Source organism: Sciurus carolinensis, chromosome 13, assembly GCF_902686445.1.
Source record: "Sciurus carolinensis chromosome 13, mSciCar1.2, whole genome shotgun sequence".
NCBI classification, from domain to species: Eukaryota; Metazoa; Chordata; class Mammalia; order Rodentia; family Sciuridae; genus Sciurus; species Sciurus carolinensis.
The window spans coordinates 22,414,838-22,439,935 of record NC_062225.1 but is presented as its reverse complement, the minus strand read 5'-3'; the positions used below and the strand labels follow the sequence as shown (position 1 = coordinate 22,439,935).

Genomic DNA, 25,098 nt, shown 5'->3' with positions numbered 1-25,098 from the left:
ACTTGAACCAGGAGTCACTGTATATTCTCCTGAGTTGATTTTCTGATGGCTTGAATTCAAAGGAAGGGCACTAACTGGCCCACAGACATATGCCCACATTGCTTTTTGTTGGCAAACTCCAGGAGTAGATAAATGGGCAAAGCCTAGGAAGCTCTGGAGGCTGAGACTTGTCATCAGGGCTGATACCCTGCCTAGGTGGCAGAAATGTTAGCGCAGATGTCCTTTCATAGCTCACCTATGAGTTGAAAGCAAAATAAAGCAGGAAGTTAGAGAGAGACCGATTCATAGACCCTTGATTATTTACTCAACATGATGCTGAAAGACATTTGTGTTTTTTGGAAGTTCTATCCCCTGGCAATGAAATAAAACCTCCTTTCTAAGCTAGAAAGATTGATGTCCAACTACATTAAAGGAGTATGTGAGTAAAAGGAAACTCTGTATTCTACAAGGGAACACAAGAGCTTCCACTATACTTATGACACCCTACTGCAAAGCACATTATCAGACCAAAATTTGCAATGCAAAAATGAAATCATGCTAAGAAAACCAGAGCACAGAAATGTTCCCATTTGCCATGGTCTGAAAAGCATCAGATGAAGAGGCTTTTTGGTTTGGGTTTGGGTTTTAATCACAAAGTGAGAAGAGGATAGAAGAATGGAAGTGTTATCTTTTAATTCCGCTGAAGAGTACAACTGAATGTTTTTATTTTTCTTAAGCACATTGTTTATTGACACTATATGGTAAAGACATATCACATCAGTGATCTATTCCATTTATTCTCCATGAATTTTGCTGTAATTGTTTGCAAAGCTTTCTATAATTCCATTTATGTGCAGGAAGAAATTTCTCTCTTGTTTTCTTTTAATTCCTTGATATGTGTACTAGATGGTGGTTCTCAAATTTTGCTGCATGTGAGACTCACCCATGGAGTTTGTTTTTTTTAACCTATTGTCTTGGATGCACCCCAGAACAATTAAATCATTATCTGTGGGTTGGGGGTGGGTCCAGGCACTGGTACTTTTCCAAGGTGACTCCAGTGTGCAACCAGGATTGAGAAGCAGTGTGCCAAAGCAGCACATCTCAAATTGCAGCATGCGTAGCACTCTCCTGGGGCTGGGTAAAGTGCAGATTTGGGTTCAGGGCTCCAGGGGTGGAGCCTGGCGTTCTGCATTTCTAGCCGGCCCCTGGGCTACACCAAGTCTGCTCATTCACGGACCACACCATGAACAGCAAGCTCTTAGTCTACAGAAGAAAACATGTAACTAGACACTGGCTTCTAGACACAGTGATTATAAAATGCCACACAGGTTCTGGCTTGTCCCTTGATTGCTGTCCCCTGCTTTATAAACAAACAGTGAAGCTACAGGATCCTTTATCTTCCTTTCCTGTAAGATATTTTTGTTTTTTCACTTGTAAGCCCCAGAGGAAAAGTCATTCTTACTCAGAGATTGCCTGGATTTCTTGTTCCTAAGAACATCTGTGACCCCCAAAGTGGAGGATGGGATCCTTCTGCCTGGAGTAGGTGGTGCAGGGTGGCTGCCCAGTGGTTCTCTGCCCAGTGGCTCACTGGTTGTGGGAACATTCCCCAGACAGCCCAGGAAACCCAGGTCTCGTGCTTCGTCCAGCGGGGAGGGGAGATTTTAGTAAACACTGCGTGGGAAGAGGAATGAAATGGGCAGAGAATGAGGTTAAGGGATGGGTGTGTGAAATGGCAGGTTGAGTGAGGCCAAGGTGCCCAGGAGCAGCATTCCAACGCCCACCTCTCCCAACAGCTGGTGGGAGAAGGCACTCACCTGCTGAGGAACCTCTGCCTAGGGAGCAGCCGTCTCTGAGCGTCAGACACATCTCGCTGCCCTGCAGAGCTCTGCATGGCAGCCAGTCCAAACCCACTCTGGGACCTGGAGCGAAGGGACAGCTCCCCGCTCTGCCTCCCATGCCTGGCTCTTTGCAGACAGTCTCATGCCCTGCTTTGTCTCCTGGGCCAGGGAAGATCCTCTTGCTCTGTGCTTCCCATGCCCTCTCAACTCCTGGAACTGCCTAAGTCGAGGCCAAGACCCCTGCGTTAATTTACCTGGATTCTTTGATGATCCTTTGGACTGAGGAAATCTTAGGACTGGGCTGGACTTTCTTGACTCGGTGCTCATGTTTGGGAGTGGTGGATTCTTTAGGATTGCTTCCCAAGGCATGGTTAAAAGAAATAGACTATGAAAACTTACTCCGACTCCATTTTCCTTCATTGCTGCTCTCTGGTCAAGGGTCTACCGTGGTCGTGCTGTCCAGTCCCATTGGATCTAATCTGCCTTCCCCTCCTCCTCGGTCTGTGTACACGTTCTGTGGGGGGAAGCTGACCCACATATTTCTGTACCCCTCGACAGCCCACATTCAAGTATGCCATCCCCAGGTTTTCTCAGACTAACCTAGCCATGCTTAGACAACCAACCCTTTATTCCTTCCTCCTTCAGCACCTTAGCGTTCTGTTATGAATAGACACAACCTTTGAATTCCTATGGGCCTCATCCTCAAAGGACTGTCCCATCCACCATTTTCTTTTTGACATAATCAGAATTTTAACCTGAAAAGAACCTCAGTTCTGTAGAACAAACCCATCACTTTACACAGAAGTAAACAGACCCAGGAAAGGGAGTGACTTGGTTAAAGTCATCAAGAGTGGGTGTGATGGAACCAGCCACCAGGACCAGGACTTTGTGTGGCCATTCCTCTCTCCCTGGTACACCCTTGTAGCCTCTGGCTCACAGTATCGCAGCCTGGCAGATGCTTTCTGGAGACCTCTTCAGAGTCTGTCCAAGCACAAAAATAATAAATCCGGTAATGGCTGTGTGCTGTGCAGAACTTGGGTGGAACTTTATTGCAGGCCCACAGCAGAAATATACATAAAGGGAGAAGCAGAGCACATTTTTGTGACTAGGACAACTCCATATTGTAAGTAGACTAGTTATCTCTACTTTATGTCAGTTCCCAAAAGATTTGGAAATGGGGGAGGGAGGGAACTTAGAAATGATTCTGAAATTCATCTGGAAAAAAAACCAGGTGAGAACATTCAACCTGTTCTCAAAAATGAGTGGTAGAGGCCAGGGAGGAGGACAAATTTGAACTGTCATTGAATCATATTACAAAGTTATAAGTAAGTGGCTTGATACTGGTGCAGATAGAATTTCAATGGAACTAAATAGGAAAACCAGAAAGCAGTACTTAATGTATGCTGATTATATCTTATTGTTTCAAATAATATCTTATTGTTTCAAATAATATCTTATTATTTCAAATAATAAGAAAATTATGAACTATTCAACGAAAGGTGTTGTTTTGTTCTAGAAAATAATCGACATGCTAAAATTTTAGATGGTTTAGAATTAAATATAAACAAAAGGTAGAAGGAAATAGGTAAATATGTATATACTCGTAAGGCCTCTTAAGGTCAGTATGACTTCTGCATAAACACAAAGACAAACCACATATTACTTGTAATATATATAAGAGGATAAAGAGTTGTTATTATATTTTAAAGAGTGTTTACAAATAAACAAGAAATAACATCTGTAGATAATAGATAAAAGAATTGAGCACAGTGACACACGCCTGTATCCCAGCAACTTGGGAGGCTGAGGCAGGAGGATTGCAAGTTCAAGGCCAGCATCATAGGTATAGTGAGGCCCTGAGAAATGCAGAAAGACCCTGTCTTTAAATAAAATATAAAATGGACTGGGTATATGACTTAGTGGCAAAGTGCCCCTGGGTTCAATCCCCAGTACCAAAAAATAAGACAAAAGATAGGTATAGCTAATTAACCAAAGTTGAAATGAAAATACTAATAATCATATAAACAACATTCTGCATCACACATCAAGAAAGTGTGTTAATATAAGGGATTCACATATACCTCCATAAAATTGGCAAAGAGGAATGAAAGGTGAGATCCAGTGTTGGAAGGGGTATGAGGAAACACTTAGGGAAGTGTCTTCCTGCACACATCCTGGATTGCAGTCTGACAGTAGGTCTGAGAAATCTTAGAAATGAGTATCCCTTTATCACACTAATTCTGCTCCTACGAAGATATCATAAATGTGCATGAACAAAAATCTTTCCATACAGTGTAATAACGAGATCCTGGAAGCTTCTGCAAAGACCAAGAAGAAGAGAGTAATAAATACATCAGTTGTAAACCTCAACGATTACCTTGAGGTATAATATTTACAGAGTGGGAAAAATGCTCACAATAGTATTTTCTTCCCTGTTGGGGACACATAGGCACAGAATCAAGACCAAAGTTATATTCTGAAGTGGTTATCTGTGAATGATGACCTTTCAGGTGATTTTGTTTTGTTTTGTTTTGTTTTCCTTTATGCTTTTCTCTCAACTTTCTGCCTTGAACTTATGTTGCTTTTGCAATTTCAAAATTTATCATAAACAAGAATTAAATAAAGGCAGGGAAATATGGTTGTTAAGAATGCCGATAGAATTTTCTTGGATGTTGGGTTGGGGTCTAGTACCCCTAAGAGGAATGTCACCTAAAGGTGCCCAGACGAGGATCCAAGGAGGCAAAATACTCTGCCTTTGTTCCCTGAGCCTTCCTTTCCTTAAGGGCCACTGTGGAATCCATCAGAATGTTCACTGTTTCACTATCTAGGTCTACAGAGGGCATTTTTGCTGCATTGGCTGGAAGCAAAATCTAGACTTCTCCATAAACAGGGACTCTCTCATGAGTGGGTACACATAGGAAAGATTCACTCCAGTGAGCAGCAGAGAGCAATGACTTTGTGACTTGGCAGGCTAGGAAAAACACATTTAGGACACATCAATTAAGATAATTACTATGTAAGCTTTTGCCTTGACACCTGGGAGGATAGACAATCCCAAGTCTTCAATTCCATAACTTGGCAATATGGTTGTGAATTGTGACTTCTGTTGAAGGGTTGCAGTGATGTCACTGGTCGGTACCCAGTCTTTCTTGATGGTCCTTCTGAGGCACAATGCAGAATGGTCATCACAGAGCCACCAAAATGGACTTGTTTCCTGTATAAACCTAATATATAAATATGACCATAACCCATAAGGATTCCAGCAAGAGATGGACGGCATTCAAAGATAAGGAAGTAAGTACTTATTGGCTAAAGAGCTACCAAGCTGATCAATGTGTCCTTAAACAGCAATTTGAGGGAGAGAAGATGAACTCAAAACTGTAACAACAGATATAATGGAGAGGGTGGCAGGTATAGTTTGAAATTTAAGCAGCACTCAGTCCCTTTGGATTCTCAGTCCTCATTTTGGGTTTATTTTTTAATTTTGCAAAACATTAAAGGAGGCCATGAGGGTATGCTTTATCAATTGTGGAAGGGTGAGCTTAATTTAAGAAAGAAGAGCAGTAATAACACAGACCAGCTCATGATAAACTGTACTTGAGGCCTTGGGTAACTCTAGACTTAGGGCACAGTGAAGAGTTTAAACTTGAAATTTTACTCCAGCTTCTGCATCATGGGCTTAAGGAAATGTATTTGAGAAGCTACAGTAAATGGATGGTTCCAGTGACTTGAATGAGTGATTCCACAATCTTCTGGATCCTCTCGGCCCTAGGGATTTATTGAGAAGAAACAGCATTGTAATACATCCTGGGAAGAATAGACCCTGTACCGTAGACCCATCAGTGAGGGTTCTTTGGTTGCAGCAGTCAGTGTTGGCTCACTCAGCAAAAGCAACCTTGTCGGCTTTGGGGAGCCTGCAGAATCAGCAGAAAAGCTGGAGAATTGCATTTGGAAATGAATGGTAACCCAGGTGGTTCCATGGAGCCAGGAATTCCATCGTAGAAACCTGCCACCATTGTAATGCATGGGACTCCAATGGCATTATCTTTGTCTTTCTTCTCAACATTCATATACTAGAGAGAAAGAATATAAGGGACACAGGACAACTGACCATGATGCTCAGCCATTGCAAACCTGTGGGGGAAGAGGTAATGGCCTGAAAGAAAGGTGGGCGCTATTAGAAAGTGGAGGAATATTTGCTGGGCAGCCCAAGTCAACAAATGCCCTCAATTGAGATGTGGACTTTAGCATTAAAAAAACGAATTTAAAAAACTAATATCATCATAGATCAAGTGTATGGATTGATGGTTTTGCCGAGTAATGAATACTATTTGGATCCTGATTACAAAGTAGTCATAAGGATAGAATGTGGTTTGACAGCAAACTTCAGATTGGTAGGTTTTCTGGAAATCTCAGCATGCCACAGATTAAGCACCTGAAAAATTCTTCACATACCTGTTGGTTGTGGTGTTACCCAGAAGGTGGAAGAGGCAGCAGGGACACCTGCTTCTTTGAACACAGTCTCAACTAAGAAGATGAACAAGTTGGTGTCTGAATATGCTAATTGGAAGTTTGTAGCTGTGAAAGAAGGAAGCACCGGGCATAGGTCAAGAAAGCAGAGCCTCCAAAAATTCAGAGAAGAATATGGGATCAGATGTGATCCCATATATAGGATTTGAAAAGGGAATGTGACCTGGGGAGCTTGGGTGGTGCCTGAGGGCTCTGAGTTGATAGTTTGAGGGTATGTGAGAAAGTGTAGGGGGAGAGACACAAAGAACCCCAGAGCATCTGCAGAAGGAATTCTCTGGTACACAGTTTAATTAAAGTTTTTTAGAGATCAAGAGAAGGACGTGTCCCAAGAGGTGACGCAGAGAGGTAGGGAAGGGCACTTTGTTGAGGGAATGCTTGTACCTCCTAGGTAGCAGGTGTTCTCTGGGTGATGACAGGTGTCTGTGAGGATGCCAGGGAGCTTGAGGACAGAAGGAACTAAGGCCTGTCCACGCGTCCTGTTGGCCACACAGAGACGCAGTAGTTGGAAACTGATAGGTAAAAAAGGAAAGAAGTTCATTCTTTGGAGTAGGTAGAATAAGATTAGTGCAGGACCAGGAAAAGACTACTAGTGATTATAATTTGACTTTCATATTTTCTTTCAAGACAAAGATAAAACAAATATAGTAAATAAGAAATAGAAAGCTGAGCAGTAGTGATTTAGTGAAAGACCATCTAAGGCCATGAGTGAATTTACTGGACAATACAGATGAACCTTACCTCAGTGTATGAGAAAACTTGAAGCCCCAACAGATCCATCCTTGTTAGTGATTCATAAGAAACAGTGGCAAATGTAAAAATGGCTCAGAGGGTAGAAAAAGACAAATATGTTTCTGATTTTAAATATGTAAAAATGCTTCAAGATTCTTTAGAGAGGATAAAACTTGTTGCTCCCAGGGAAATTCTAGACCAAAATATTTTAGCAGATAGAAAAACCTGAGTCGGTGAATGAATCCTTCTAGAGAGTCAGCAGGACTAACTTAAGTTCCTTTTTTAGTGGAGTAGGACTGGTGAGAGAAATACCACCAGGAACATGCTGTCAAGATAATGCAGCACGATTTCAGCAAGGCACTTGACAAAATAAAATTATCCAATTGAACCAAGAGGAGAAATAGGAGTTAAAAGAATTCAGTTAGGGGAGGTATGAGGTGAGGCAGATCAGTGCCAGTGAACTTAAATGTGGATCCCAGGGCGCACCCCACATGGGTCACCCTCGGGCTCTGGGGAAAGGCAGGAAATTTTTAAACAGGGAATTCTCAGAAAACATTCACTGATGTATTATTTTGAGCTGAAAGGTGGCCTCCAAAGTATGATAGTGAGATCTATCCTCCTTTCCTGTTGAGAATTTTAAGAACGAATTAAAGGAAGACACATATGGCAAATTTATCAAATTCAGAGATGACACAATGCCCAGAATGATAGCTAGTTTTGGATTCTATGATAGAACAAAGGTGTGTGTGTATGTGTGTGTGTGTGTGTGTGTGTGTGTGTGTGTGTGAGAGAGAGAGAGAGAGAGAGAGAGAGAGAGAGAGAGAGAGAGAGGGGATTGAGCTAGATTAATGAATCAAAGCCAGCCAACTAGGTTAATTTGAACAGCGACAAATTTAACAGTAGTTAGGTTAAGAATAACAATTTAGTTAGGAAGGATGAATAAGTCCAAGTTTGATGGCTGTTTAAGTAGAGAAAGAGCTAGAAGCTTTAGTTGATCCCAAGTTCATATAATCCAATAGCATTCTAGAACTGCTAGCAAAGATGATGGAGATTAAAGTTAACATTATTGCAGAAATCAGACCGTGGGAAATGATCTTCCTACTGGACTCTGTTCCTACATCCCAGAGCTTTAGAGCAAGGGCTCTAGGGTCATGGGGTCTATTTCTAGATTTCCTCCCTAACTCTTCTAGCTGTGCACCTTCAGGCAAGGCCCTAAACCTCTCTCAACTTGTATTACTCATCTGTAAAATGGGTAGAATAATAGAACCTATGTCACAAAGCTTTTATAAGAGTTAAGTTCAATGGTAGGTGTAAAACTCAACCCAGAGGACAACACCCCAGGCATTTGGTAAATGTCTTGGTTGCTGTTGCTTCTGTTGTCATTGTTACCCTCGACTGGACTATTTTAAGAAGGGCACTTAAGAAAAAAGGCACTCTGTCCTGAGATAAAAAGCTTACAGACCTTCTCATTTAAAGAACATTTATAGGAACTCAATGTGTATCACTTACCTATTGCTATGTAACAAAATACCCTCAAACTTAGCAGCTTAAATTAAACCTTCATTATCTCACATGGGTTCTAAGAAGAATTCAGAAGTAGCTTAGCTAGGAGGTTCTGGCTTGAGGTGTCTCACTGAGGTTCCTGTCAAGGTGTGGAGGGAGGCTGCATTGTCCTCGAAGGCCTGACTGAGGCTGGAGCACGGCTCCCTCACACAGCTACAAGGATGCTCATTGAGTGTCCCCATGAGCCTGCAACTGGCCATCCCCAGAGTGAGTGCTACAGTGCCTCTTATGACCCCATCTCTGAAGTCGCAAACCCTCCACATTCTTTTGGTCCACAGATCAAGCTTGAGACAGGGAGGAAGTGGACTTGATAAGGCTCTGGGTTCTTGGGGATCACTGGATGCTGGGTCTCACAGGAAGTTTAGGACCACACAAACTCAGACATAGGGGCTGACTGCTATGTGGTTCTATGTGACTTCCAAGGACAGAATTCAAGCCAATAGGAAGAGGCTTCAGGAAGGCAGATGTCATCATGGTCTAAAGCAGGACCTCCTAAAAATAAGCTGGCCCAAGTAGAAAGTGCTCCCTCGGAGGTGGTCAGCCCCTGCGTCCTAGAAGAGTCCCCCAGGACACCATGAGCGGGACTCTGGGCTGACCAGGAAGATCCGAGGTAAGCACCTCCATCTCTGTTATAGAGAGTTCATTTCTGGTTTAGGAAAGAAGACACTTAAGGGCTTCATTTCTTCTACCTTGAATAGAAAAGAAACTTTTTTTTATCAGAACATGAGGCCTTTTGTTTCGGAACTAGTCTGACTTGGAGAAACTATTAAGAGGTAAAATGATGCTGGTGTTTCTGGGTTCCCCTAACATTTTTCCTTTTAAGAACAAAGTTCCAAGGTGGTTGGTTTACAAATAGCCTGGAGGAGAGAGAGGAAGTCTGTTAAATCAGGAATTCCCAACATTTTTTTATGAGGCAGAGGCTTTAGATCACGGAAGGGGCGTGTTGGCTCTGAGTTTTTCTCACTAGGAATCCTGGCAGATGGTGAAGAAGGAATGAGGTTGCAGCTCTGGGGGATACTGGCCCACAAAGCTCAGGCAGCCATCTTGGAAACCAGAACCCTCTTGTAAGAGGATGTGCTGACCCTGGACTGGGGATTCCCATCAGAACTGAGTGTGCACTCACTTTTCAAATAGCCTCCTGGAGAAACCTTGTCAGTGGTCTCTGGGGCTGATGCGGCACTGTTAGGTTGGTCACCTATTTACAACTAATATAGAAAATGTCTAGAAGAAAATGAAGACTAGAACTTTCCACATTAACTGCCCAAATCTGCTCTTGGACACTTAATACAATATCAGTGGAATATGAAACTATTTCTAAACTCATTGGTAAGAGAAGCTATACAAAATTTTTGCTAATAAATGTGCCAATTGGAATTATCTTGCCCTGTTCCAGCAACCAGTCCTTTAGGAGACAAGGGACTTGTCATAAGCAGAATCACACCAACAGCCCAACCTCAGAGGGCCAAGGTATGGGGAGTGGCTAGGCCATCTGTGTCCTATCAACACCTCAAGAAAGGACACAGAGCCACAGAAATATGGAACTCAGTTTGCTGTCATTCCTAGCATGGTATGAATACCTGGAAAACATGGGGAAGAAAAGACAAAATACCTTCTGGCCCAAAGATAAAATTCTTTGTCATACCTATAATCTCTAGCTTTCACCAAAGAGATTTTTTTTAGATATTTAAAGGCACTACATTTAAACTTGCCATTTTCTATTTTTATCTGGTCCCAATATTGAATAAGACCACTGTCTCATATGGAGCCCACCCTAACTCCACATGGGCCTGGACAAAGTAGATCTTCCTCAATGAAGATGACGATGAAAGAAATTGCCACATGGAAAGATCCATTATGTGAGAAGAATGTTCTTGAGGAATTTCAACAAATGTCTAGTCCTGAGGAGTAGACAAAGAGATTGGATCATCTCTAATTGGTGTCTTCAAGACTCAAGCTGACACGGCAGCTATGAAATAAGAAACAGCCGCAAGGAAATGAAAAAAATACAGTGATGAGTTTTGAATCTACTGGGCATCAATGAGCTGCAGATTGGATATTACAGTAAATCAAATGAGTGACATTTTAAAAATAATAATAAGTTGGGAAATTTCTGCAGAACTCAGAAAGCAACTCAAAGAAAGACAAAATTAATGAGAAAAAAGAAGGCTGGAAAACAGAAGTTTTCCAAAAGAAGAAAACATGATAGAAAACTTTCTTCAACTCAGATATATTTTGTCCTTAAAACTGAAAGCATTAACCTCAATGTAATTTAACTAGTTTTTATTACAAAGAAAGTCTTAACAAGCTTCAAAGTGAAAAGAAAAACAGATTTACCTGGAGTAAATCTAGCATCAGGTTTCTCATCAAGGACAGGCCACAAGTCAGCCATGGGAGAAATTGTCATTCCTATGCAAAGCCATGAGTGTGGATGAGGACAGACATTCTCAGACTTGTAATGTTTCATTATGTAGCCACACCTCTCTCGTGGCCTTCCTGGGAAAGATGTTCAAAGATCCTCTTCAGCTCCAGAACAGTTATCTCAAATAAGAATCCCCCAAATGGGAAGAGGTGGTGCAGAAAAATCTGTGACAATGTGCCCAAGTGCTGATGTGTCAATTTAGTTATACTAGCATAGAAGTGAAATATAATTATTAAAATAGAAGCTACATTTTAAAAAATGCAATAGGGGCTGGAGTCGTGGCTCAGTGGTAGAGTGCTTGCTTTGCAAGTGTGAGGCACTGGGTTCGATCCTCAGCACCACATAAAAAATAAATTTAAAAATAAAGATATTGTATTCATCTACACTAAAAAATTTTTTTAAATAAATAAAAATAAAAAATGTAATAGGGATATAAAATCAGATATAGTCAAAAAACTAATAACTGGGTACAGCAAAAGGATAAAGCAAAACTATGCTAAATATCTAACTGAACATCAGATTTCACTCTTGATAGAATAATTTTTTTAATTTAAAGATAAGCATCAGTAGATTAAAAGAGAGAATTAACCACTGCAAGGGAAAAGGAGTCCAGAAACATGATCCCCTATGCAAAGAACAAAAAGAAGAAAAAACTATGAGGAAAAAAATTAGGCATTTGTAAATGTTCTGTAGAAGCAGTGGTTGTTTCTCGGTGATAAGATGGCAATTTTCTTACTTAGAACTTTTGGTTTTCTAAAATTTCAACAATGAACGTGTATTACTTTTTAAATGACAAATTATAAAAACCCTTTGTAGGGGCTGTTATAAAAAGTTGTTTTATGCCAGGAAAACTAAGAGTAAATGAAAGCTCCCAATGAGAATGAGATGTTTTCAAGATGTCTTGGGCCAGGCTGGTCATGGATCCCCACCCCCCCTCTGGTGGTATTGATTTGAATTTGACAACCGATGGACTTCAGGTTCAAGGGCACTCAGAGAAACTGTAGTGCACCTGTTGCCAGCAGTGAGAAGACTGAAGTTCTAGTCATCCTAGTTCTTTACCGCCTTGGTGATGGCTGTCCAGATAGTTTTGAAAACCCAGTAAATTCATATCAGTTGTATGATTTCAATCAAAACAGTTGCCTTCGTCGCTTTACATTTTGCTTGGTTCTGAGACTTACCGTTGAAGCAGCCATCTTTGCTCCATCTATATGTTGCTCAGTTACAAAGCCAAACTCATAAGCACTCAGAGCAAGGACAGATCCCTAATTGCCCCCAAAGACTGCTACCTCCTCTGTAGAGGATTGTGAGGATTGATTAGACCCCTCCAGGATTGAGAATGGATGGAATTCACCTTAGGTTAAGGAGTGAGAGTTTCAAAGTGGAGCTGCCATCAGGTCAGAGTGACTTTAGTTTGTAAATATAGGGCATTCGGTTTTGGGTAAGGTTCCCAGAAGAAACAATGTAGGGTGGGTGAAAAGGGTTTGATTTCTCCTATACCAGAAATTCGCTAACAACCCTAAATGTTGTTCAGACTTCCCATCTGGCATTAGAAGAGCACTCCCTGCTTTATCAAAGAAGCCTTGAAGTTCGTTGACTTCCTGCCCATGTCAAGATCTGTGCAGGGGTGCCTGACCCTGCAGGCTGGCTCCTTCCACCTTATGGCTCCTTCCTCCTGCATGGCCTTGGAGGAATTCTCTCTGTTCAGTCAGTGGCTGGGAAGAGGGAAAGGGAAATGCACAGGGGAGATTTTTATGGACCAACCCTGGAAATGGAGCCATCACTTGTGCTCAAATCCGTTGGGCATAACCTGATCACATGATCACACCTAAGCACAAGGGAAGCTGGGAAATGTAGTCTGTGTGCTCAGGAGGAGGATGAACCAGGTTTAGCCAAACTCCTGAACTCTCTGGCCCAGACTTTATCCTTTTCCTGTCACTTGTTTCTTCCAGATGGCAATTTCCGGGCTGAGCTCTTTCAATTAAAAAATATCATTAAGTGTAGTGGTTGAACAGGGACTGGATCAAATAGGCTGCCTTCTTTTGGGGGTTTGTTATTTCTAGTGGGAGTATGTAAGGTTTCTACCCCTAGAGGTCAAGCCTGAGGTCAACTCTCAGACATCTTTCATCTGAGAATCTTCTGTCTTCTCTAAGTAATTACAATCTGCCTGCCCCTTCTGTGGGTTCCGCATCCTCAGATTCAACCCACCTCAGGTTGAAGAGAATTGAAAAAAAATTATACCTGTACTGAACATATACAGATTTTTTTTTGTCATTGTTCCCTAAATGATACAATGTAACAATTATTTATACAGCATTTATAGTGTATTGGGTATTGTAAGTAGAGATGATCTAAAGTATGTGGGAGGATGTGCACAGGTTATACACAAATACTCTTACCATTTTAGGTAAGGGACTTGGGCATCCGAGGATTTCAGTATCTGTGGCTTCTAAAACCAATCCCTAAGGAATATTAAGAGATGACTGTATTTTGAGTCTCCCTCCTCCTTATTCCCTTTTAATGATAGAACAAGAGACAGTAACATGATTTTCCTTGTGTAGACTCAAATCCAGACTCCTAAAATCCAATGTACTAAGACACTACAATTCTGTAAGTCAAATATTAAAAATAGAAATTAAACTTTCTATAATATTATTTATGATCACGTGGAATTTGAAATTTAAATATTATGTTTACAAACTCTCAAATTCTCTTTTGTGAAGCTTGGGAAGTCAGAAAAAAATAATTATCCATGATCCTGAACTATCATCTTGATAGAAGGATCTTTATCTAAAGGCAACCAAAAATAATCAGTATAAAACTCAAATGAGACAAGAACAGGCTAGGACAAAGTCCGACTCACCTACATTTTTAAGGTTGCTGAATTTTGCCCTAAATTTACCTCTGCACTCTGTCTCCTCCTTAGAATGAGGGAAATCCTCCACCCACCAAGACAGCATCTGTACACTGCCAGTGGAAAATGTGCCTGTCACAAGTTCTGAAGATATGAAATCTTCTAGAAAAACAGTCATCCTATAGTGTTTATGGTACTCACTGAGGAGGGTTTGAAGGGATTATGGTTCAAAGACTCAAGAGGAAGCATTTTTTCCTTAGGGTAGATTGAGGGTTTCCTGCCAACTATGTTTCCTAACAATTTTCATATTTATAAAGAGAACAGAGACACACAGACAGCAAAGGCAGATAGCCCTGGGCTCCAACACAGTCGTTCCTCCAACAAAGCCAAGACAGAATCCCACATCCAGCAGGACTCGCTGTAGCTCCCAGAGCCCTTCATGGTCTGATTCAAAGCCAGCCAGTGAGAGCCACACTAGGTAAATCCACATTGACTTTGTGAATGGAACTTGGAAGTGAGATATCTTCACAAAGCTGGTCGACACCCAAGAGGATATGATTAGAATAAGGGGCTTTCTGGCTTGAAGATATGAAAACGGCCTGTCTCTTTGAAATCAAATGATTAAAAGAGGGACAAGGTTTAGCTTCAGTCTTCAAAGCAAAACCGTGACCTGCAATTTTCTTTTTTTTTTTTTTTTTTTTTCATTTTTTTCTTTTTGACTTACCAAAGCCAAGGTAGAGATAGAAACAGCAGCCTAGGAACTGGAGGTCAGGGTCACATGGAATAAGAGATCAGCAGGGAGGGAGCAATCTGTCCAATGCACACCCCTCTGTTTCAGTCTCGCTTTAATCCATAATCTGGAATGCAAGTCGACAGCAACTTGAGGAACCTCCCCCCAACCTGTCCACTCTCCATGCCTTTTGGAGGGGGAGATGGTGTTCCTGGCAGAAGCTGGGGTGTAGGTAAGAGGCCAAGTTGAAATAGGTGCATCTCTAGATGGATCCATACAGACTGGTTTCAGTCTCTATGTCACATGATTGCACTGAGGTTTTACTTTAGACTCCCAAAGTCTTTTTGCTAATTACAGCCATTTGCCTTGGGACTCTTAGCCCTTTTAATTTTAAAATACCCCTGAGGATTTCCTGGTAATCCTTGATTTGTTTATTCTCCAAATTGAAGAGTTGTCTGGACTGTGGAAGTATGTTAAGGATTTCTTACCCCTTTACTCGCACATGCTCTGAAGTGACAGTGTGATGTGTTAGAGCAGAGCAGATCCCAGCTCTGCCATTTATTGCCAAAATTACATGGAACACACTCGACTACCCTGCGCTTCACTTTCCTCATCCACAGGGCTGGGATGGTAATAACCTCCTCACAAGATTAAGCGGTATTCTCTCTGTAAATGCTAAGCACAGTGCCTGCATTAGCAGGTGATCTATTAATAGTAGCTACTATTAATAATAGTCATCATCATAATCTGACCCCAGAAGATTCACGTTAGGTTAAAACTCTAGACAGTACCGAGAAGGAATAGATCCTGGCAAAGTATTTCTGTGTTCATGTTTTCTAATTTTCTTCCCTTTGAAGTAGAAAACACACAAAAATGGTGTAAACTCTGCCTTTGTCTTCAACATATGCACAGCAGGATGAACTCAACTGCAGTCCAGTACTGCTGGTGAATTTCCATGTATTTGTTTTCCCAACACACACACACACACACACACACACACACACACACACACACATACACATACACATGCAGGTGCTGTGTTATTAACCAGTGTCTTTACAGGAGAAAAGGGGTATCTGCTTCTCTACTACTACCTTTCTTTGAATCTGGTTCCATCACATTCCTTGGCTTTTGTCCCAAGTGGGAAATGATGACAGGGAATTCAATTGGCTCAGATGTTTCCTCAGGTTTCCCCCTTGCATGTTGTTTAAAGCTGCAAAAGCAATTCAGGAGTCCATCTTGGCCCTTCCCTGAGCCAGAAGCCCCTGGTCTCTTGGTCATGAGTGTCATTCAGCCCTGAGGTTCAGGCTGTGATGGGAGTGTGCTTAGAGAAAAAGACATGCACCAGCGGCCAACCCCCTCAGTTAACTAAGCAGCATTTCGTGGACATATAGAAATGTCTTTTGCATCTGTTTATATTTGCCAGCCATTGCTCCCTTGTGGGATTAATAAGTTCCATATGTATGGTTCCCCATTCCTCCCCAAATAAAGCAATACTTCCTCTTGTTGCTCCTGAAAAGGTCCCTGTCTGATTTCTAGAAACTACTTAACAAGTGTCCCCTTCCTGCCAGCATGATTTGTGTATGTCAATCATGTGTCTTCTCAGCACGTCTTTCCAGATGTCAATAACCTCCTAACTTTCTATAGTTCTTCATTTTCATGAAATCAGAGAAAACTGATAAGATTCCAGTTCTAGTACTTTCTAGCCAAGTACCGTTGGCAAGGTTATGTAAGCTTTAGTTTCCCCATCTTAAAAGCTGGAGTCTAATAGTGTTAACCTTTAGGGTGGTCTTGAGGTTGGCCCCTGTCCTTAAGTGAGAGAGGTGGGCAGGGTGTAAAGCCATTTAGGATCAGGGATGGGTCAAAATCAAATTGGGTGAAAATTAGCTGGTATTGGAAAGGGTTGCTGAAGACTTGGTAAATCTGTGTTTAGAGATTGTGTTTCAGGGGAAACATCTGTTTTTTTAAAGTATAGGAGTTCTCTCTTAAATTGAGAATCTTGAGGTTGGGGGATGGCGGGGACAGAAATGACTCTCCTCCCCCACCCCACTCACCAAGTGGAACTGCAAGAGGAACTGCAGTAGTAGGTGTCAGTTAATTTTAAGTATAAAGTGATTTTTGTCTTTTGTTGCTGAACTAATGTGAATGCCCTTCTCTCTCACATGATGGGGCCGCGAAGCTAACGTCTTCACTATTTTAGCAGTGACTTAAAAGATGCTCACTGTTACTGGCTTTAGTAGTGAACGAGCTGTGTGATTTTATTTGTCCCCTCTCCACCACCGTGTCTGCTTCTCAGAACAGCAAAATTGAGTTCCCTGTCAGTCAGGAGCCCTTGCGGATGTCTCCTCCTGGGGTCACTGTACTCTGCTGACTTCACTGCTCGTGTGAAAAACCACCCTGTAGTTGCCCTTAGTGATTATCTTTCTGGAAGGGACATTCCCATCTCTGGTAAAAGTCAGTAGCATTGCCACACTACAGACTGATAGAGCCCTTCCTCTTTAGGACCATTTAGAAAATTCTAAGGATGGTTCTCACCATCCCCAAATGCCGAGGAGCGACAGGGCTGTTGCTCACCAAGGTCTAGTGCACAGGTCTTGGTTCTAGACCGTTTCCCTCTCTATGACCTGATGCAACATTTCTGCCACCCAGGCAGGAGCCTCTGTCCCCGATTCTCCTTCAGGTCCTGCACTGCCTCCAGAGCTCAGAGATCCTCCCCATACACTGGGCCTGCTGCGGCCTCAAAGTGAGCCTCACCTTCCCAGAAGGGAGCCCGCCCCTGCAGGTGGCTCCAGCCTGGCCTTAGGGTGAAACATGGGCCTGGGCACTGCAGGCACCCACGTGCGCAGCAGAGTGGTGCCCTCCCTCACGTCACTGGTGCTGCTGGCTGGCTCCCTCCTCATTGCGTGAACCTCCTGCCTTTTCTCCCAGATAGTCAAGAGGCATCCCTCGGTTTTGCCGGTTCTGCTATTGCAGTGTCTGAAAATATTTGGTCTCAGGTCGCAAACCTTGGCTCATATTCCCACCGAAAAGCCAGACATCATTATGAAACAGAAAGTTGACTGTGATATTTGAGGAAGTAATGAAATGGCTGTAAATGATGTAAGCTTTGCAACCGGCAGATGTGTTCGTGGCTTTTGACATCTGGGGGAGAGAGTGAAGAGCGCCTGCCTCCGCCAGCTCACCCGTCAGCTCAGCACAAAGTGCAATTAGGGCTGGTTGGGGTGGGAGTCGGGGGGCAGGGATCGCACCCCGTGGTGTGGCTGCTGCTCCCCAAGGAGCAGGGCTGTCGGAAGGGGTTGTCCAGACGGTGTCTCCCTGGCTCTTCTGAACTGGAGAAACCCCTCTCGTGAATTGAATCTGGGATTTCCTTGCCCCTTGATTGCTCTTCCAGACCCTCTTCTTGTGAGTGGAGCTGCGCTCCAGGCCCTATTAGTGGGTCTCTGATCTCCGGGCAAAGTTTTCACAGGTCCCCAGAGAACTGTGGTGTCTGCAAGATGTGCATTTGGTTCCCGTGTCGGAGGGGTCTCGTAAATTTCATGACATCAGGAACTGAGCGACTTTGAAAGTCCAGCTGCTGGGAGCTTGCAGAGGAGGGCAGTTCCAAAAACCGGAACATTTGCTTTTCCTGTCAGCAGCGCGCTAATCAGACGGGGCGCCTGCAGGAGACGCCCCGGGCTCCGGCGGCCACGCCCCACCCTCCACGGGTACCTGAAGGGGAGGCCTTTGCACAGTCCCTGGTGGCCTTTCTACCTGATTGTTACCATTTTCTGTCCCTAGGCCTTTCCTTCCATTGCTTGATATTTTCTTGAGTTTTCAGAAGAAAAAAAGAGGGAAAGAAAGTAGGGAAAGAAGGAAAAAGCAAATTTGACTCCTTCTGGGGAAGATGTTGGAATTTGGGGGTTTCCTTGTAAGACTTATTTTTTTATAAAGTAACTGGAGGCAATTGTACCCCACAATGAGAAAATGATGGCAACTCCTCCCTCTGGTGGGTCACCTGCCCAACCTCAGTGCCTGAGATGAGGTAAGGCAGACACCTGGCATACTGTGAACGCTCAGTGAGGGCAGCCCACCCCTGCCCTCCCCACCTTCCCCAAAGCTGCTTTTCTTCTGGACTTCAGATTGTACTGTGGTATCTAAAACATCTTTACAGGCCCCCAATTAACAATTTCTCCCCCTCACAGCATGCCTCACTCTTTGCACAGGTATATTAGTCCATTTTTGTTGCTATAACAAAATTCCTGAGGCTGGGTGTTTTATAAGGAAAAGAAGTTTTTACTTAGCTCACAGATCTGGTGGTTTGAGCACATGGTGCTGACATCTGCTCAGCTCTGGTGAGGGCTTTCTGGTTACATTAAAATATGGTTACATGGCATCATGGTGGGAACACACAAGAGAGAAAGATTGTATGGCAGGATAGGAAGCCAGAGAGATTCAGGGGCCAGGATTGCTCCTTTTTTGCAACCACTCCTGTGGAACCAGAACTACATTAATCCCTTCCTGATGACCTAATCACCTTCCACCAGGCCCCACCTCTTAAAGGTCCCACCACCTCCCCACTGCCACACTGGGGCCCAAGACTCCTGCACATGTACCTTTGGGGAACATACGAGCCACATCCAAACCATAGCAAAGGGGCGTAAGTACATTAGCTCACAAACTTGCACAGCAACCCTGAGCCCACTGTACCCCTCTTGTTGACACACCCTTGACACAGGAGTTCCCAGAGAGGAGACCTCAGTTCAGGACCAGCAGGGTTCTTAGCACATGTGATGGAAAGAATTTCAGCACACAAGTAAGAAACATAGAGGTTTATTTAGGGAAGCAGAGGCACAGGCAAGGGAGAGTGCAGGCCATCTCCAGAGGCAGGGACAGCAACCCCTTGATGTGGGCTGTCATTTATAGTGGGGTGGTTGCTAGGGGCCTGACGGGCGGGGCTTCGTAATTTTGCTCTAGCTTTCCCTGCACTTGGCCATGGCACTCAGGTTCCACCAGCATGTCAAGGGCGCAGGCCAGCTTGCTCGGGAGTTGCCGTGGTTCGTGGGCACTTCTGAGACCATCTTTCCTTTTCCGTATCTCCAGATTACTCTCACCCTGAGGTTACAGAGTGGCCCCAGAGCAGTTTGCCCTGGCACTGGGGTGTGGCCTGCTCCTCTCCGTCACTTGCTTCTCCTCCCCTATTTAAAAACCTAGGACATGCTCCAACCCTACCCACATGCAACGAAGTAGAAACCATAAGCTCGTATGTGTGGTCGTACACAGTGTGGACTTAATATGGTTCTTGCTCAGCAGTGGATTACAGGTGGACTTTATTATGCATTGGTATTTTCAGAGTATTTCAAAAATATTACTCTTGTAATTAAAACTGTTTTTCCTAATGACCGTGATGATCAACTAGCACAGAGCTGCCCTTGTCCTCTCTGGTCTTGGGTTTGAGGCAGACAGGTGGAATCACAGGGCACTGGGAGCCTGCACGGTAAACATCAGGCTCCTTGTTTCCATGCTGGTCTCTGGATGCACGGAGCAAGACCACCACGTGTTTTGGCCGTCACTGAGTTCTGCATGGAGTTTCTTCGTAGCTTGGACTCTTTGGGCTTCTCGATTGAGTAAAGGAGACAGTGTCCATTGGCAGATCCTTCCACGTGTGTTTTGGGATATTGTTAACGTAGTCCTCCATCACCCATGACATTGCCTTTGAAAACACCTACGGAGAAAGAGAAGTTGTTCACTGACCACAGAATTAGAGAAAGCTGGGCCTGTCCTGCAAGTCCCTGACTGGTGTTTTTCCATCTAATGAACCATGTGCATCCTCACTTAGACTGCTAGGTGGCAAAGAGCTATATTCGTCACCCGGTTATAGCACGTGCACATGACTTTCTGTTGTGTGCTGTGTAGAGTAACCTGATGCCTGACGAACTTGCTTTTCGCTCCCCCTACCTTTATTTTCCTTTTACTCTGAGCTCTCCTTCCCTCACACTGGCTCTGTCTCTTCCCTCCCTCTCTTCTTCTCGCCCACACACCTCCTTCTCAGTTGCATCCCCTATTTGTGGTGCCTGTTTTTTGTTGGTGGTATAGGGAAATGAACACAGGAATACTTAACTCCTGAGCTGCATCCCCAGCCCTTTTTATTTTGAGACAATCTTGCTAAGTGGCTGAGGCTGGCCTCAAACTTGGGATCCTCCTGCCTCAGCCTCTCAAGTCTCTGAGATTATAGGTACACTCTGCAGTACTTGTTTTATAAAACCTCTCAAGTCATTTATGATAAGAGGCAAAGTACCCATCAGTGGATGGTAAAGGACACCTTGGCAGAGTCCACTGCTCACCAGGTCGTTTTGGAGAGTAGTGTTCCCAAAAGACAGAACCAAGGATTTCTTAGAGTGTCAACTTAATGAAAATACACTCAACCACAGTTGAGCAGATTTAAGGCACTAGTGACACAGAGGAGTTTAAAAACCTGGAAGATGGCCAGATCCAAAAAGGATCCCTTGTGGGACTCCCATCACTTTTCTGAGAGCCTGTTTGTCTCAGACATTAGCACAGCATCAGAACCTTCTGCAGGGCAAATGTTACCACATAACAGCCCTAACTCAAACCTGACTTCTAAAAAATTCACAGGGAAAACTTATCACACAAATTCCTGGGTCCCACCTCAGAGATCCTGATTCAGTAGATCTGGGGTGGGGCTTGTGACCTTGATTTTCTAACAAGCTTCCAGGATGTGAATGAAGCTCTTGGCCAGTCCACAGACTATGCTTGGAGGAGCTGGGCTCAAAGCGCTGACAAGGGACTTCCTCTAGCCAATAGGAGGTGGTTGAACGTTTAAATGGCCTTTTGTGGAGCTTATCAAAAGCCTTTTCAATATCTTAATCAAATTAGATCCTCTGGCCTCTAGCTCCTTTCTCTCCATGTTTGCACAGAGAAGCTAGTGATGTAGACCGTAGCCACCCTCCCTGCTCGACTCAGCATCCCCGAGTCCACTGTTGGGAGTGACTTGCGCTGTTCCTCAGTCCCCAGGTGGCTGACTGCAGACAGCTGAGGCTGCTGGACCACAGCAGCCCCAGAACTCCGCTCCACAGAATCCTGCAGCCAGGGGCCTGGCGCTGACATCTCCACCTATGACCGTAACCGTCTCTAGGGCTGGAGGGAATATTGGTCTGCTAGTTACGTGTCTCCACATCGAGGGCAGTGAAGAGGGGGCCGTACCCCACTCAGGAATTATCTTGGGACTGTGAGTGAGGATAATCAGACTGACAGCTCAGTGGTCTGTAGCAGACAGTTCATCAGGCACAAGACCTAAGCGTTACCTGGTTAGACCTCAGAGCCACCTAGGAGGTACTTCAACCCCCATCTTTGGATGCAGAAGCCAGCTAGGAGAGGCTAAGCATGCCCTCCAGGTGGCAGACGCACAATTAAACCCAGGCGCCCTGGTTCCAAAGTGCTTGCTCTTAGCCACCACACACGCTCTTGCCATCCACGTCAAGGATTCCGTCATGTCTTCAACCTGTGCTTTTTTTCCAGTGGAGTTATGGGATTTTTTAAATTGTGACACTTCTAGAGGCAATTCATAAATAGAGAACATGAGTTTGACACTTGTAGTGGTCTTAAGCCTCACAGTGTGAAAGATTCTGGCCTTTCTCAGAGAGCAAGAGCTCCAAAATCATGTGTTTTGTGGAAAAAAATAAGTGGAAAAGTCTCTCTCCCCAGACACGGTAGAAACCCACCTGCCATAGTGAAGGATCTACCAATGGTGCCCTAAGTGCCACCTGGACAGAATGAGACCAGTGTGGAGCAAAATCAACCTCAGGTGCTGGTCAGCAAGCAGGCCTGTTGGTGTGTCATGCCTGACAGAGGTCTGACCTGGCTGGCTAGTCTTATCCCTGCCTGAAAGCCAGGGAAGGCAGCCCAGCTCCTGAGCAGGGTGGGTTCAGCACTGTGGGGAAGGCCTGATCCTGCCTTCCCAAAGAGGGTGGCTGCTCTCCCAGCATCCCTTTGCTTTAATCACCCAGCTGCATCTCTCCTCACCTCAGCACCAAGAGAAGACCTGCTACCAGCTTAGCGTATCCTCCCCAGACTCCTGCAGGTCTCAATTTCATTTGTGTTCTTTCAGTCAAACACACCATACAGACCGTATTCAACACACTGACTTCATTTACAATAGATCGTGAACATCTTTTTGTATCATTAACTACTCTAATGGTCACAGGCTCCTTTGTATCTTTCTTCTGGTGTTTTGCTTTGAAAACAGATTTTCTTTTTTTAGACAAGCTAACACTTTTTTACATATGGGGGATTGAACCCAGGGACACTTTTCTGTTGAGCCACATCCCCAGCCCTTTTTATTTTTTGAGAGTTGCTTAGGGCCTGGCTGAGTTGCTGAGGCTGGCCTCAAACTTGCAATCCTGTCTCGGGCTCCCGAGTTGTTGGGATTACGAGGATGAACCACCACACACAGCAAAAGCTATCATTTAAAAAAAAAAAAAATTGATCACTCACTTTGCAGAAGGGAAATGAGTAGCTCTTAGGTTGAAATAATAGAATTGTTCTGGTGTCTTTGAATTATACCAGATCTTTTGGGGAGACTGTTATCGTTGAAAAGGAAAGGCAGAAGGCACCAAATGGAGGCACTGTGGTCCTGCACTGGGTATTAGTTATAGGGTGGAAATTTTAAAATGTGAATTTTGGAGGGGGCTCCCCAGGGGTGGAACAGGTAGTCCCAGCATTCAGGGTCTCCACTTTCCTTGACTGGTGGGGTGGGGGCCACAGGGTTGCAAGTGCCCTCGGTGCCCAGATCTGAGCCCCGTGTGTCTTCTCTCCCCAGCAGATCCGCCTGTGGCTGCAGCAGTCGTGTCGCATTTTAATGAATGCCCAGATTCCCACACTCAGTTCTGCTTTCATGGAACCTGCAGGTTTTTGGTGCAGGAGGATAAGCCAGCATGTGTGTAAGTATCCCTAGGCCCTCGGGTGATCCTGCACTCTGACATTGGGCTCATTGGAGAATCAGAGCCGCGGGCCCAAGGACACCTGCTTCTAAACCAGGTGGCTAAGACCCAGGTTTCAGAGCCACTGAGGCAGAAAGGAGGTTTGAGCCCGGGATCTGCATGTTTAATGAGCATCTCAGATGACTTTTTGATTCAGCAAAGTTGAGAAAATTCCTGAATTAGAGTTGAGTCCACTCGCATTCCTTCCTGGAGGGCGAGGCCCTGGGATGGGTACCTTTGATTAGCCAGAGGTGTGAAGAGGAGGACTCTGCACTCCAGTGTCTTTTCAGTCCCGCTAATGAAACAAGCCGGAAGTGCACACAAAGACTAACGTCCTTAAGGGCTCGCAGAATAAAGACGCATCAGGCTTCCACACCTGGCCTCCCTCCACCTCCTGGGGCTTCCTAAAGACGGCTGAGTCCCATCCCGACTTCCTGCATCAGAATCCCCAGGAGTGGAACCCAGGAAGCACCTTCGTTAGGAGCCACCAGTGATGGCTGTGGTCACCCAGGTGGGGGAAGAAAGGGACTGGAGGAAAGCTTCCCTGGGCAAGGGTCAGGTTGGACGGGTGGGACAAGCAGAGTCTGCTCCAGGCCTGGACTGTCAGGGGAGCGGCCCCTGCTATTACAGGTCCAATGCTACAACCCACAGACGAGATGTGAGGAGGCAAGGCTGGAGGCCAGAGCCTGATGGAAGTGAGCCTTGGTCCTCCAGGCAGAGGGAGCCATGTCAGTTTTGAAAGAGATGTTTTAAGACTCCTGGAGTTAAATACTAGTGGGTGAACCTATACTTAACCTTGGCTCTGTTGACATTTGGAGCCACATAATTCGTTGTTTGGGGGCTGAACTGTACCTTGAAGGATGTTTGCCAGCTTCTACTCACTGGATGCTGGCAGCACTACCCACCTCAGTGGTGTCTCTCCAGACGTTGCCAAATGTCCCTGGGGGGACAAAAATCACTCCCCAGCTAATGAGTAGTTCTCCATATGAAATGGATGTATTTATAGGTCAAAAATGGCCAAGAGCCAGCAGTTTCATATGGTCCAACCTAATAGTACCATAAATAATGCAAAAATTTAATTAAAAAGTAGCATTGATTAAGCGTTTGCTTTATACCAGGCACTGTTTAAAGCACGATCCATGTGTTAACTCATGGAATCCTCACAAGGTCTCCGTGAGGGAGGCACAGAGGGCTTGTGCCCCAGCCACACAGCAGAGCTTAGACTTTCCGGTTCCTAAAACTGAGTTCTTTGGCATGATGCTTAAGGGTCTTAGCTGCACTAGCCTGGGAGGGAGGGCCAGGGCCAGGAAAGCCTCATCCTGAGGCTCAACCCTGTCCACCAGGAGGGGCCCTTCTGAGCCTCACCTGGAGAGGAAGAAAGATGGCAAACTGGCCGCCTTTCCACTGGGAATGTTCTTAGCTCTAAGAAACTCCCCCAGAGGAGAGCTCTCCCCCCTGGCAAACCCGAAGCATGATGAGGTTGA

General features: G+C 44.4%; 1 protein-coding gene across 1 annotated transcript in view; it reads left to right on the top strand.

Annotated features, from left to right (window-relative positions):
- Nucleotides 1-25,098, top strand: part of Tgfa (transforming growth factor alpha) — a 97,014-nt gene that overhangs the window by 55,714 nt on the left and 16,202 nt on the right. The window contains exon 3 of the mRNA XM_047521828.1: nucleotides 23,455-23,575. Within this exon, the coding sequence (XP_047377784.1) occupies nucleotides 23,455-23,575 (121 nt within the window). The remainder of the gene's footprint in view (nucleotides 1-23,454; nucleotides 23,576-25,098) is intronic.